At 39.6% G+C, this 13,217-nt stretch overlaps 2 protein-coding genes across 5 annotated transcripts in view; both read left to right on the top strand.

Annotated features, from left to right (window-relative positions):
* Positions 1 to 59: 59 nt before the first annotated feature.
* On the top strand, positions 60 to 7,008 carry stradb (STE20 related adaptor beta). Its single transcript, XM_055059519.1, has 13 exons — positions 60 to 488; positions 1,175 to 1,259; positions 1,383 to 1,449; positions 2,056 to 2,136; positions 2,997 to 3,122; positions 3,204 to 3,325; positions 4,180 to 4,288; positions 4,410 to 4,533; positions 4,607 to 4,778; positions 5,746 to 5,850; positions 5,924 to 6,180; positions 6,260 to 6,302; positions 6,844 to 7,008. Exons 3-13 carry the CDS (start codon positions 1,398 to 1,400, stop codon positions 7,006 to 7,008), a joined length of 1,356 nt encoding a protein of 451 aa, XP_054915494.1. The 5' UTR covers positions 60 to 488; positions 1,175 to 1,259; positions 1,383 to 1,397.
* A 601-nt stretch (positions 7,009 to 7,609) lies between these two features.
* Positions 7,610 to 13,217, top strand: part of nbeal1 (neurobeachin-like 1) — a 36,918-nt gene continuing 31,310 nt past the window's right edge. For 2 of the 4 annotated variants that reach the window (XM_055059518.1, XM_055059517.1), the window contains exons 1-3: positions 8,031 to 8,105; positions 8,935 to 9,029; positions 9,641 to 9,867. In XM_055059518.1, the coding sequence (XP_054915493.1) occupies positions 9,817 to 9,867 (51 nt within the window). In that variant the 5' untranslated portion in view covers positions 8,031 to 8,105; positions 8,935 to 9,029; positions 9,641 to 9,816. Of the gene's footprint in view, positions 7,696 to 8,027; positions 8,106 to 8,934; positions 9,030 to 9,562; positions 9,868 to 13,217 lie in introns of those variants that run through there. The other 2 variants (XM_055059516.1, XM_055059515.1) reach the window with 2 other exon arrangements.

The following is a 13,217-nucleotide window of genomic DNA, read 5'->3' as shown; positions in this document are numbered from 1 at the left end:
TATTTAGAATCTATTCATAATGTTAAATATAGAGCTAGTAATTTGTGAATTCTTTATTTAATATGTTAAAACTTAAAATATGTGATCAAGGTCCAGTTTGATTAGAAATTGGACACAGTTTCAGTTCGGTGGAGTTATTAGCCCTTTTGTTTTGAACTAAACATAAACCTACGAATCGGACGCCAACTTCATCCCTGTCAGGAGGCAAAGAGAAGGCGTTTCACAGCAGCATCATCATCTAATGGCGACGGTCAAACCCAATCACGCCTCAATCAAGCGCCGGTTATCAGTGTCAAATTAAAAGTCTTCCCAAAGGAAGCTGTCTTTTTGTTATTGTCCAACATTTATGTAAAATTAGGTTTTTACGCAGCGCTATTGTGATCTGGAGAAGGAAAGGCGCAGGATGGAGCGTCTCAAAGACGCGCCGCGCAGACTGACCGACGGCCCTTTGTGTCTTTAAGTTGTTTATGTCGAAGCGCTTTCTGCAGGTAAGCAGACTGCTTTGGTTTCCTCACCTCAGACAACTGTAAGAAAAGTAACCTGTGTTGGTTCAGTGCAGCAACTGTTTACACTGATATCTGCAACAACTACAACTTCCAGTCTGGTTACTGGTAAAAATATGCAAACTGGTTGCATTACTTGATCTCGAATGTTTCATATTGCATTTCTGCAAACACAAGCATTATGGTGGACTAAAACACAGCCGTTTTGCACACTATTTGAATAAAACTTGCTTTAACTTGGTAAGTGACTGAAGAGATGCAACAAATAATTGCAATTGATTTACTATATTGAGGATTTGTTCAATACATCAGTTTAAATGTGGAAATCCTTCATTAAGCTTTGAAATCATTAAGTTATTTTTCTGCTACCCAGATTTATTGACTATTATACAGTAATTTACATAAAAATAATGTATTAATTACATTATTGATTATTTCCCAGTCTTTTTACTTGTGAAATTCCCTTTTAGTTGAAGTGAAAAATCTGGAATCTCATTACTTTATGAAACGGGAAGAAAATAAATCATCCTTCACACAGCTCTTTTAGCAGATTGTTAGGGATTTATGTATCTTAACATAATTTAACGATGCTTTTCAATGCTGTATTTCTAATTTTATTGAATTAATCATGCATAATTAAGTAACAAGTTATTGTACACTCTGTTTTCTAGGAATCAGTCTCAGATCCTCACTAATCATGGACGTCTGCTGATGAATTGAGTTTCCTTGGAGCGAGAGATCAGCTGATGTTGGCAGGTAAGCTCCAGCAGGCTGACGGATTCAGCCTGCTGCTCATCCTGGAGTTTCTTCACTGTGTCTCATGCTTCACCGCCGCGCCTCATCCTGCTGTCTCCCTCTGTCGCCGTCGGACCCCTGCAGCTCTTGAACGAATGAATGAAAAAGTTGATCACTTCACCTTCGCCAAAAGGACTCCATGTCTTTCTTGGTAAGGGTTTCTTTTCCCGTCATACGTTTCTACTGTGACTTAGCAAATTTAGAAATTCAGGCGATTAAAATGATAGAAAAACAACAGATTTCAGCATAATTGTAATAAAATATCAATAAAATTTAAATTCAAATGAACATTTAACACTGGAACTGGAAGATATTTTAAATATTCAAAGTAAATAAACAAAACAAGAAATAAAATGAATTATGGAGTCATTGTAAACAAAATGGATTTTGTTTTCAACTTACTGCTTTAAAAAGGTGTATTTTTGTTATTAAATGTATAACAGTAATAATAGAATAAAATGTTTATTTGAAGGTTTCTAAGGATGTTATAAGGAGTTCATTTTCATTCTGATACCTGAAAAGTGAGCTGTATGGTATGTATTGGCGCTGAATTGTTTAATGGTTCATTTATTCACACGTTCATCGACCCGCTCTGCTTTAATCATATGACGTCATCCGCGTCCCTTTCTGTTGCCTCATGTCACATTTTCACCCATGGATGCGTTGGTGCGCCATGTTTCCTGATGCTTGCTCCCTCCTGGTCCTCTTCCTCCTGTATGGGCATGTCTCACCTCTGCTCCTCCACCCTCCTCCCCAGGACTGTTCCTGCATATCCCACTCTCAGGTCCAGCCCATGGACAGAGAGGAGCGCTATGGAGACACCAGCCACCAGTTTCTGGTCAGTAGCCGACATGTTGTCATCATCAGCTTAGAGATTAAAACCTCGCAAAAGTATTCACTCCCCTTGAATACACTTGAATACTTTTTCAAGGAAATATCAAGCTGGAAGCACACCCTTCCCTTAACATTATCCTCTACATTCCTAAAGCAGTAGTTCATGATTATTATTATTAACTACTTAATAATAATACATGATTTATTATTATCATTAATAATAATAAATCATGTTCCTGTGGTGATGTAATGCAGAGGGGAAGTTTCCTCTTTGCTCCCTGCAGCATCAAAACCTGTAATCACCCCCCTGCACTGCTTCACTCTGCTGCTTTTTGTGTTACAGCGCCACCTGCTGGTCGCAGGGAAACGATCTAACATTAAGACTAGCATTTTACTAGACGATAAATGAGCCATATTGATCATATTTTTAAACCATATATAGACATTTGCATAATAATACACTTAATATGTATATGACATTAAAGGCCAGTTGCACATGTTTTTGTTTTTCTCTCCTGTCTGATATTATTGTGATGTTTTAATAATGTTAAATAAATAAAATACAAGTGACAAATACTCCCTCTCCAAGGCTGATGAACTTTAATTTTGTAGAGAACACTTCATAATGGTGCAAGAAGATATTTTAAATATCTAAAATGAAACATGAAGACATAAAAAAATAAATTAAAACTAAACACAGATGAAACCATAAATAAAAAGCTTGTATAAACAAAATATTTCGTCAACAAACCTTAAACTCAACAATTATTTAGATTTTAGTTCTTAATTTGTGGTTTATTTTGGAGATGCGGTTTATTCTTAAATTTGACAGATGGATGATTTTTTTGCCACTTGTACGCTCAGTTTTTGCCTTGGATGCCCTGCAGAGCTGCGACGGTTCCGAATACACCCTGCAAGGCCCGGCCGGCGGCGATGACATCACGGGGCTGTCGCCCGAGCCGGCCCATTACCAGCTGCTGAACGAGCTGGGTGAGGCCACCCGAACAACGTAACACAAGTCCTAAACTGTGACTTAAAGGGATGATGGAGAGGTTTCACCTTGTATCGCAGGTAAAGGGTTCAATAACCTGAGCCAGGTGAGCATGGCACGACACATCCCGACCGGCCAACTGGTGGCTGTCAAGCAAACCAACCTGGACGAATGCACAGAGGAGGAACTGCTGCAGCTCATGGTGAACTCATGTCTGGCATCTAGAGACTTTTTCTTTCTTTATCTTCAAAACAGAATGTGATTGTGTTCAATATGTGTAACAATCTTTGTAAATCAAACGCAGTGCCAACGTCTGTCATTTCAGCTGATTTTAGGAATCAAATTATGAGGTTGGGTGTTTTTTTTACATGATGTCATGGAATACAAACTATTTCCAAGCACCGTTCAAGTAAAATCACTTAATCAGGTTTATTTATTTATTGTGCACAATACAGAGAGCTCATAGGACAATCAGTAATGAAGCAAGTTTGGATGCAAAAGCTCCCAACTTAGTTCACAACAAACCAAATTAACATCTGTACTCAGAAACATGCTGGGAAAATTAACAATGCTTAAAAATTAAGAATTATTGTGATGCGTTTCAGTTCTTCATATCTGACCTAGTCTTCTAGTTTTTGTTTTCATTAGTTAAAAGTCTCATTGAAACCCATTATATGCACTATAGAATATGTAGGCTGATATTAAATGTTTGTGTTTTTAAACATGACTTGAGCATTTTTGAGTTTTCCATTTTCATTTCTCTGCTGCTAAAATCTCTGAAATATGCCTAGTCAAAGAATAAATTTTAATAAGCTCTAGCCTCACCTTAAACAAGTTCAGACTGGAAAATCCTTCGCTGTGACTGAAATTAATCAATCTTTTATAAAGGAATGAGACAATATTTCTCCAAAACGATGTTGGGGGAGCGATTACTTTCTCAGGTTGTTTAAACTGCTTTCCCTTCTTCTCTCTTAAATAATCTCTTGGCATCCTCTTCTTACGTAATAGTGTTTAATATGAACGTATTGTCATGTTAGTTCATGTCTTCCACCGCAGAACGAGGTTCTTCTCTCTCGGTTCTTCCGTCACTCCAACTTGCTGACGTCCCGCCTGGTGTTCTGCTCGTCCTGCCAGCTGTGGGTGCTGACGCCCCTCATGGCCTACGGTTAGCCGCAACGCTCTCCTTTTCACAACCCCATCGGTTTTATCTCCCATCAAAGCTCCATGCATACCTAAGCGGTTTAAATAATTTAGGAGTTCAGATTATTCTCTGTTTTTCCCTGTAGGCTCTGCAGACGCCTTACTCAGAACTTTTTTCCCTGATGGAATGAGTGAATCCCTGATCGCCTACCTGCTGCACGGCGTCCTGAAAGCGCTGGATTACCTGCATCGGATGGGCTACGTTCACCGGTCAGTGCACCACAAGCACATGGTTTTTGTTAATGTTTGTAAATGTCTCCATGTCTTGGTGTTGTCCGGTCAGCGGGGTGAAGGCCAGTCACATCCTGCTGTCAGAGGAGGGCCGAGTCTACCTGTCGGGCCTGCACAGCGTCTACAGCATGATGCGTGACGGGAAGAGGATGAGGGCCGTGTTCGACATGCCGCACCACAGTCCAGCGCTGCTGCCCTGGCTCAGCCCAGAGCTGCTGCGGCAGGTCAGGACTCGTCCTGTAAAAATATTCACACTCCTTTAATGTTTTACATTTTATTAAGGGAAAACCACTGATTCCAGTGTTACTGGATTTAGTGGGGCAGACTTTGACTAGACTGTGTGGACTAGTAAAGGCGGCTGAATAATTGAAACTGTTTTACAAAGCTTTCAGAAAACAACACAAAAGATACAAAATCTGCCATTTATAAATCAGAATGCACCAATTAACTTATTTTTTAACATAAAACCGATATTATTTTAAATAAGATTGGAATATCCACAAAGTTGCTGCATTTATATTTTCTTCATAGTACAAGAAAACCTTAAAGTCAGTTTGTATTATTTGTAGTTGTACATTTTTAAAATGTCTTTTAATAAAATACGTTTGGAACGTTGAAGTTATTTACAGCTCTGGAAGTAATGAAGAGGCCACTTGAAATGAGAGGATTCTCTGATTTTACTTTTTATCATTATATGTTTGAGTAAAATGAACATATTATTTTTTTATTCTATGAACTACTGGGAACATGTCTCTGAAATCCCAAGCAAAAATGTAGTATTTATTCGCAGAGAAATGGTGAAAATAGCTAAAAAGATGCAGTGCTTTCATACTTCAAACAAGTTCATATCCGTTTAGAAACAACAACACTGATGTTTTAACTCAGAAAGAGTCCAGATGTTTTCATTGGGGTTCAGTGTTGCAGTCTCTTCATTTTCTCTAGATATGTCTATGAAGAAAATCAGAATTAAAAATCAATGATCAGCCAGAAAACATGAATTGGTGCACTCCTGTTTGCAACACAGAGAAATAAGAACCAATTCATATCAGCTTCATTACATCCAGTAGATTAATTTATTTTAATCGCTGCAATAAAACTGGATTTTAAATGGTTTTGAAAGTGGCGTTGTTCCCTATAGGTTTCGGTTTTATGTTGAGCAGTACTGTTTCCCTGTGGTTTTGTCCTCAGTAGGACCTGCATGGTTACGGCGTGAAGTCGGACATCTACAGTTTGGGAATTGTAGCCTGTGAGCTGGTGAGTGGCAGGGTGCCCTTCCAGGACATGCCACCCACTCAGGTGACCACTTCCCTCCTGAATCGTGAGTGTGTTTAAGTCTGCCGCCATTTAACCGTCTGACCGTCTCAATCAGATGCTGCTTCAGAAGCTGCGTGGCTCCCACTGCTGCCTGCTGGACGTGGCTCCCTTCCCGCTGGGCGAGCTGGGCGGCTTGAAGGTCTCCCGCTCCGGGGTGGACTCCGGCATCGGGGAGAGCGTGGCCACCGGGAGCCTGACGCACAGCGCCACCGCGCCGCCCACCGACCGGCCGCAGAGCCCGGGACCCAAAAACCACTCGGCGACGCTGCACAGCCTGGTTCAGCTGTGCCTGCAGCAGCAGCCGGAGCGCAGGTCATTACCGAGGCGACTGCTCCGTCACATTTAATTAAACACGACGGCAAGATTGATAACAAAACGTTTCCTTTTACAGGCCGACTGCTTCTGAACTGTTGAGCCACGCCTTCTTCAAGCAGGTATGATGTCCTGCATACTCAGATCAGGGTTGGGATGCATTTACTTGAGTAACTTTTTTGAAAAAATGTACGTTTTTTCTTTTTCTTGAGTAATTTAATTCTAAAGGATTGCTTTTCTTACTTGAATAAAGTTTCTGGATTTTCTACCCGCTGAATAAAAAAGAAACATGTTTCAACAAAAACTCACCTGCAGTTGTTGTTACTTTCATAATGTTTTTATTGAAAGATTTAGAAACATTTTATTTTGCCTGATTTTATTATTTTTAGTTACATATATGAACTATTGTCAATTTGATCCTTAAAATACCAACATTTCCAATTAACTTCATATTTGGATACATCTGATGATGAAATTTTTAAATATTAAAATATTGATTAAGAAATTGTTTTGGAAAAAAAGTTTATTTTGCCTGATTTTTCTTTTAAAATACCAACATTTCCACTTCATGTTGTCAGTGAAACAATGTGGTGGTTAATTTTTGACCTAAAATGATTTTTTTCTGGCTGTATTAGCGTCATACATTTTTCTGCTTTGTTGCAGGTGAAGAGGCACACCAGAGACTCTTTCCTCAGTTTGATGTACCCAGCACTGCCCCTCTGCTGCCCTGAGGACCGGCCCGTGTCCAGCCCACCGGGCTCCACGCATCCCGCTCCACCATCAGCCACCGCCGAGCCTCCAGAGGCAGCGTGGGACTTCTCCGACTAGCAACCCAAATATAGACAATCAAAGAAAAACAAGGCCATGCTCTACTGTGCTTTTTTAATTTGTATTATTAATATTAACCCAACAGTCTGAGCCTTTTTTATATAGTTTCATCTTTTGTTTTTCTTTTGTATCTGTTTGTCTGATGGATAGATTTTGGCATGAGCCAACTGTGAAAGTGCTGGACTACAGAAGCTGCTCAAATATATAAATCTTTAGTAATTATATCTTTAAAATGAGTCAGCACACTAATAATTATGACACATTCTGAAAAGAAAGGGCCACTGTTACATGTTTATTGTGGATTCATGTGTTCCAGCTGTGAATATGAAGTATTGAGGTACATAAAAGAACAGGTTTCTTATTGTATTGAAGGAGAAAACAGTGTTTTTTTTAAATAAGTCATTGACAATTAGAGCCAGCCTTGTAATCCTCTTTCTGCTGTATGTTCTTGTGTGGAAACTTTACAACATGGGGGTTTAAATGTGCTCTCGAAAGGCACAAGAGCAATAAATGTGTTGTATTTAGTGCTAAGCTAGTTAGCGGTTAGGAATCAGTAGTCTTCCCTGTCCTGATCTACATAAAATGTTCCTACTGTGCTCTTCAACCACTTATCCAGCAATGCCTTTGTTTTAATAGGATCTGGTGAATTCTTTGTGACTGTGATTAAGCGTGCTGTGTATGAGAACTGTGAGTTACAGTACATATCAAACATGGTAGCTGTATAAGCCTTACTTGTATTATTAATGATACAATATCGATATATATATATATGTTTTTATTCCCATGCTTGCTGTTATTCCTGAGTGGTTCTTTTTCAATGCAAGTTTATTCTGTTTTAATTTATTACTCTTATGAATACATTTCTGAGGGAATTTGAAGCTAGTTTTTTATTTGTTTGAGCGAGAGCAGTTAATTACATGAGAATGAAAATAATTAGTCCTGCTTTAAAACTGAAAGTGTATGCTTTCATTTTAAGCAAAATTCAGACCTGAGTTTTCTGTTTGCTACTCTTCCCACAGGACTGGAAAAACGTGCAAAATACACAAAACTCAACGAGGAATAAGGTGGCTTGACTTTTGGTTGTGATGCAATCTAAGGTAATTCTCTTTCACCAACAGATCAAGGTTGCTCCATTGTTTTACTTTATATTTTACATTAAAAGCAACATTTAAACTTTAAACGAATCGTGAAAATTTGACATTCCTATGACAGATAAAACAAGTCTTAATATTATGTAGGTTTTATGAAAAGTGTGCTGCATTTACGTCACGGGATGTAAACGATTAACTACGCCCAACAATTTAAAAAAAACTGACCTATCTCTTTCAGTGACACATCTGCACAACCTCAAACTAAGCAGTACTTTTCAATTCCTCTTGAGGGCGACAAAGATTCGGAAACGAAATCCTGTTCTTAGCAACCACGTACAGCCACATCGACACCGTAAAGCAGAAGCATGTGTCGCGAATAGGATACTGGGATAACTGGGAAAAGAAATAACTTTTCCCAGTTATTCATTTATGAATTTATTACCTCGTTTGAATAAACCGCAGTTGAACGACAAGCCCTGTTTATTCGAGTCGATTAGCATTTTATAGAGGTGGAATATTTATAGATCGCAATAGCCTTATGTTGTTTACCAAAATAAGACTACAGTTATGAACTAGAGTAGACGACATACTCAAAGTAATTTAGCTTGGAAGACCAAAATAATTCATTATTTGGTTCAAATAAATATATTTGTATCAGTTTAAAAGTGATTGCAATGAATACAGCAAACAAACAAAAGTAAAATGTCTTAAATTAAGAAATCATTGATGATAGGCTGCATTTGCAGTCATTATTTGTAAATAGTTGGCTCATTATTTTTGTAATGTAGATCATGTTCTGAATCATCTGGTATTTGTGCGGCTTTTATTTTGAAAGGGAGCCAAACATCCTCTGACAGGAAGCTTCCCGCAGCAACAGCAGCCCTAGAGACGGCGGTGGCGGAGGTGACAGTTGGGCTCTTCGCTATCTAGGTAAGTGGGCTTCAAGTTGGCGACGAATTTATCATTGTAATATCTTTTCTTTGACGTTTATTTTTATTTTAGTTCATTAGTCGTGTTGTAGTCGGACTAGCTGGAGCGGACGAGACGTTTCTGTCACATAAAGGGAAGGAGGAGGAGGAAGAGGGGGATAGAGAAATAAACAGGCTTCTTTTATGACAGCTAGGTTTTTAGCTAGCTTGACCAGGTACGGTGGGAGTCGTGTGACAGCGTTCAAACCGATAAACCGAAGGTCTGTTGTATGTTTAGGTTTAGCGTTAAGCACAGAGTAAAGTAAAGTCTTATTACTGTGCCTTGACATAACCACCATAGTGTATTTACTGTACCAGGGGTCTCAAACTCCAGCTCTCGAGGGCCGCAGTCCTACAACTTTCAGATGAGCCTCTGCTGCACCACAACTGAATAGAGTAATTAGGTCATTTGCAAGGCTCTGGAGAACTGGTCTACAAGGAGGAGGTAGTAAAGTCATTTCATTCCACCGTTTTGTACCTGTGGCACATCTACAGGACTGTGGCCCTTCAGGACTGGAGTTTGAGACCCCTGGACCCTGCCACGACACTAATTATTGGTGTTGTCCTACACAGCCACCCTTCCAAAGAGAAGAAGAAGAAGAGGAGGAGTGGCACTGTCCTCCACTGGAATTGGTTCTGACCTGCTATGGAGTAATTTTGGATTCTCCCTGAAAATCATGGATGGCTTCAGATCATGACCTCTGTTGGCACCGCAGCCTGAAGGAGGGGGTCCCCCTCACTGTGGCGCCATGGCATCCAACGAAAGGCTCTATGAGGTGTGGATGCTCTACTGCACCAAGGTGAGATGATCTACTGCTTCAATAATCCTCCAAAAGGTCAAAGGGTGATGTTTCCTTACATCCAAAGATGCAATCACTTTGTTCTGGTGACGGCATGTTTAGTACAAAAGACTTTCTTTTGATATTTGTCCACCAATCACAACTGGAAAAGTCTGGAGGTTTATTCAAGTATTTTCAAATAGACATTTATACAACAAATCATTTAATCGCTAAAAGCAAGCTCAATAATTTATATTTGTGTAAATTATTGTTTTTCTTCTTCTACCAAAAACTGGATGACAAAAGTCTTCAGTCGACTGCTTTGCTGTTTCTGTTGGATATGTAAAATGTTTTCTAGTTTCAGTGTTTATCAGAATTTAAAGGTTATTGTTTTTTGGGAACAGCTTCTGGGACATTTTATCATCTGGTAAAATTTTCTCCACTTTCAAGGTATGTATATGTATGAAAAGGAAAGTGGGTTTATGGGAAATTGTGTGTTTAAGGACCAAAATGGTCCATCTCCTTCCCTCCTTCCATCTCTACCTTCATCCATCTATCTTTTTGTCCAAGCAACAGACTAGCAGAGCAGGCGTTCCTTGAGTCAGCTGTTGGCTAGATTTAATTCACTCTGCGATAAAGCACGCGCACATCCTGCCGTCCAATCAAAACAGCCTGGCTAAGCTGCTCCTCACGTGAGCCTGGCTGCAACCACTTACTTTCTTCCCTCAGTAATCCCTCACCACTACACACACAAACACAAACGCTATGCACAGTTCACGACACATGAAGCTGTTATTCCTCCATGCAGCATATGACATGTAATAATCCCCCTGCTGAGAACTTAAGAGAGTGAACGCTGATGCAGCCAGCGCGTCTTCTACCTGCCCCGCGGGGTTCTTGTCAGAAGCGTTAAGTTGCTGTCTTGGTTGAGTATAACAGTCCCGATCAGTTGTGAAAATGCCAGCCATGTCTGGAAGCATTTGTTCTAGCTGGACTGTATGTTTGCATTGACTAAGACAGGATCGTTTTACTTCATCCTGGCTCTGAGCCAGAGTCCACAGGGCCGGGGTTTATCTCTACGTGAGGCCAAAGAGTTGTAGAGAGAAGAGCAGTTCAATAAACGTTGGCGCTTTGAGCCTACATTGTTAAAATATTTACACCCTGGAAGTTTTGCACATCTTTTCAGCCACAAATGTTAACATATTTTAAGAGTTTGACCAACACAAAGTCGAACAAAATGATAGGAAAAGTGTATGTTTAAAATTTTTTACAAAAACCTGTCCCTTCTAAAAAGGGTTCCCTGCAACATGAGGCTGCCACCACCATGTTTCATGGTGTATTCATGGTAAAGTTTGTATTGGTTTGTCACATAAAGTCTCAATAAAATACATTGACGTTTGTGGCAAAATATGAAAACGTTCGCAAGACGCTATAGACATGGAGTATGGGATTTCCCTGAACTATATGTGTAGGCATGTGGGAGGGTTGCCCGGATAGGTTGTCTGTAAGAAGAACCTTGTAGTCATGTGGGTTATATCAGACAGGAATGTTTGTGTGAAATGCCAGAACCAGTGAGGAACCTCTGCTTCTCTCTATCCAGCTCAAACTTGCAATGAAATGCCACAAAATTTATGTATTTGAAAGTCAAACATGGGAATATTTTACTCCTGAATCAGAGATTTTAGGAGTTAACACATTGAGTGATGGTATTGCGACATGAAGCTTTAAAATAGCATAAAATTTATCAGTAGATCTACTAGTGAGTCCTATCAAAACAGAATGCTGACATTAGCTTAGCATTTCAGAATATTGTTTTGTTTGAAAACATTGCTAGCTTAAAAAATGTCTGGAATTTCTTCAGTACTTAGCTGCTTTCAAAAGATTGACTCGTTTATAACTTTAAACGCTAATGTTACTCTCATTATGTAGCTTAGTTAGCATATAGGTCAATATAGCCTCCAAGATATGTAGGTTAGTACTTTAAAGGTGTTTTTGTTTTGTTGTTTTTTTTAGCTGGACAAATGTGGTAGAAGTAAAAACTTTTATGGTCTTTATCTCTTTGGGAAGAACTGGTTCATCAGGTCCAGTCAGGGAGACTGTCTTTTGTTTCCATGACAGCCGCTTAGTTCCCGGTGCTAAAAAGGAGGAAGAGGCTTGGCTTCTGTTTTCTCTTTTAACTCATGATCTGGAGGTCAGAAATGTGGAAGATGTGAAGCACATTTTTGTTTCTGGCAGCTGTCGGAGTGGCAGCGTTTTCAGGGATGAGATCAGGAATTGTCTCTGCTGCAGCTGTGGAATCCATGTTGGGAAGCTCTCTCTTAGTAAATTGTGTTGTATTTGAACAACTTCAACGGAGAAATAAAATGGTTTGTAGAAAAAATGTGTCTTAAAACACTTTTTCTCCTCCATTTTGCTTTTCCGACTACAGTTTATAAGATTAACTTGTGGCTACAAAATCAGAAACCTCATGAATTCCTGCAGATTTATTTATACTGCTTTAAACTTTTATACTTTGTACAACATTACAAGCACAAGTTTGATGTACATTATTGGGATTTAATACAGTGGATCAAACAGAAGGTAATGTTCAACTTTGGATCTCTTCAACTTAATAAAGAAATGTGTCCTTTTCCTTCTGCTCCACATTTGACTCCCTACGTTATGTTGACCTGTCACATAAATTTCCAGCAAAATCCACTAAGCTTTATGTTTTCAGTGCAGCAAAATGTGCAGCAGCACGTCAGCTTAGATATAAATCTGCTGGAGTTGACTCCGACTTGCAGAGGGGTCACAGACGACTAAGGCTGTTGCATAAACCCGCTCTCTTCTAAGCTGTCTCTCATTGGTCCTGTGTTGTCCCCTGACAGTCGAGGCTTCCCTGAAATGGAAAACGACTCTGCATTACCTTCCCTCCTCCACAGAGCCTGCAGGAGAAAGTTGAGGCTCTAATGTGGTTTTTGAATAATGCCGGTTTACGCTCCTAAAGCCCTTGTTTGCTGCAGAAAATTCTCTAAATTCCCCACCACGGTGGAACAAGCCTCAACTGCCTCTGGGGAGCATTTCACCCTTTGGTTTGCTAACTCTGCAGGAGAATAGCCAGCTGTCTACAAATTATGGATTTCCATTTAAATCACAGAACTGATGCCTCACCCTGCCCCCTTTCGAGTTGCTTTTTGACTCAAGTGGAGGAAAAAGCAGCAGTAATTTGCATAAACCTCTGCAGTCCTGGGAATTAGAAGAAAAAAACATTGCAGACATAAGCTTGAAGTCTTCATCCCATATTCAAATTTCCTGCAGGCTCGCCGTTTTATCTCTGTTATGAATATCTCTGAAATAACAGTGATGTCATTGCCAGATGGGTTTTAGCTCCT

The sequence above is a fragment of the Poeciliopsis prolifica genome, unplaced genomic scaffold, assembly GCF_027474105.1.
Source record: "Poeciliopsis prolifica strain line A6 unplaced genomic scaffold, Auburn_PproV2 SCAFFOLD055, whole genome shotgun sequence".
Taxonomy (NCBI): Eukaryota; Metazoa; Chordata; class Actinopteri; order Cyprinodontiformes; family Poeciliidae; genus Poeciliopsis; species Poeciliopsis prolifica.
The sequence above is the reverse complement of the archived record's forward strand: the minus strand, read 5'-3'. Positions and strand labels throughout refer to the sequence as shown.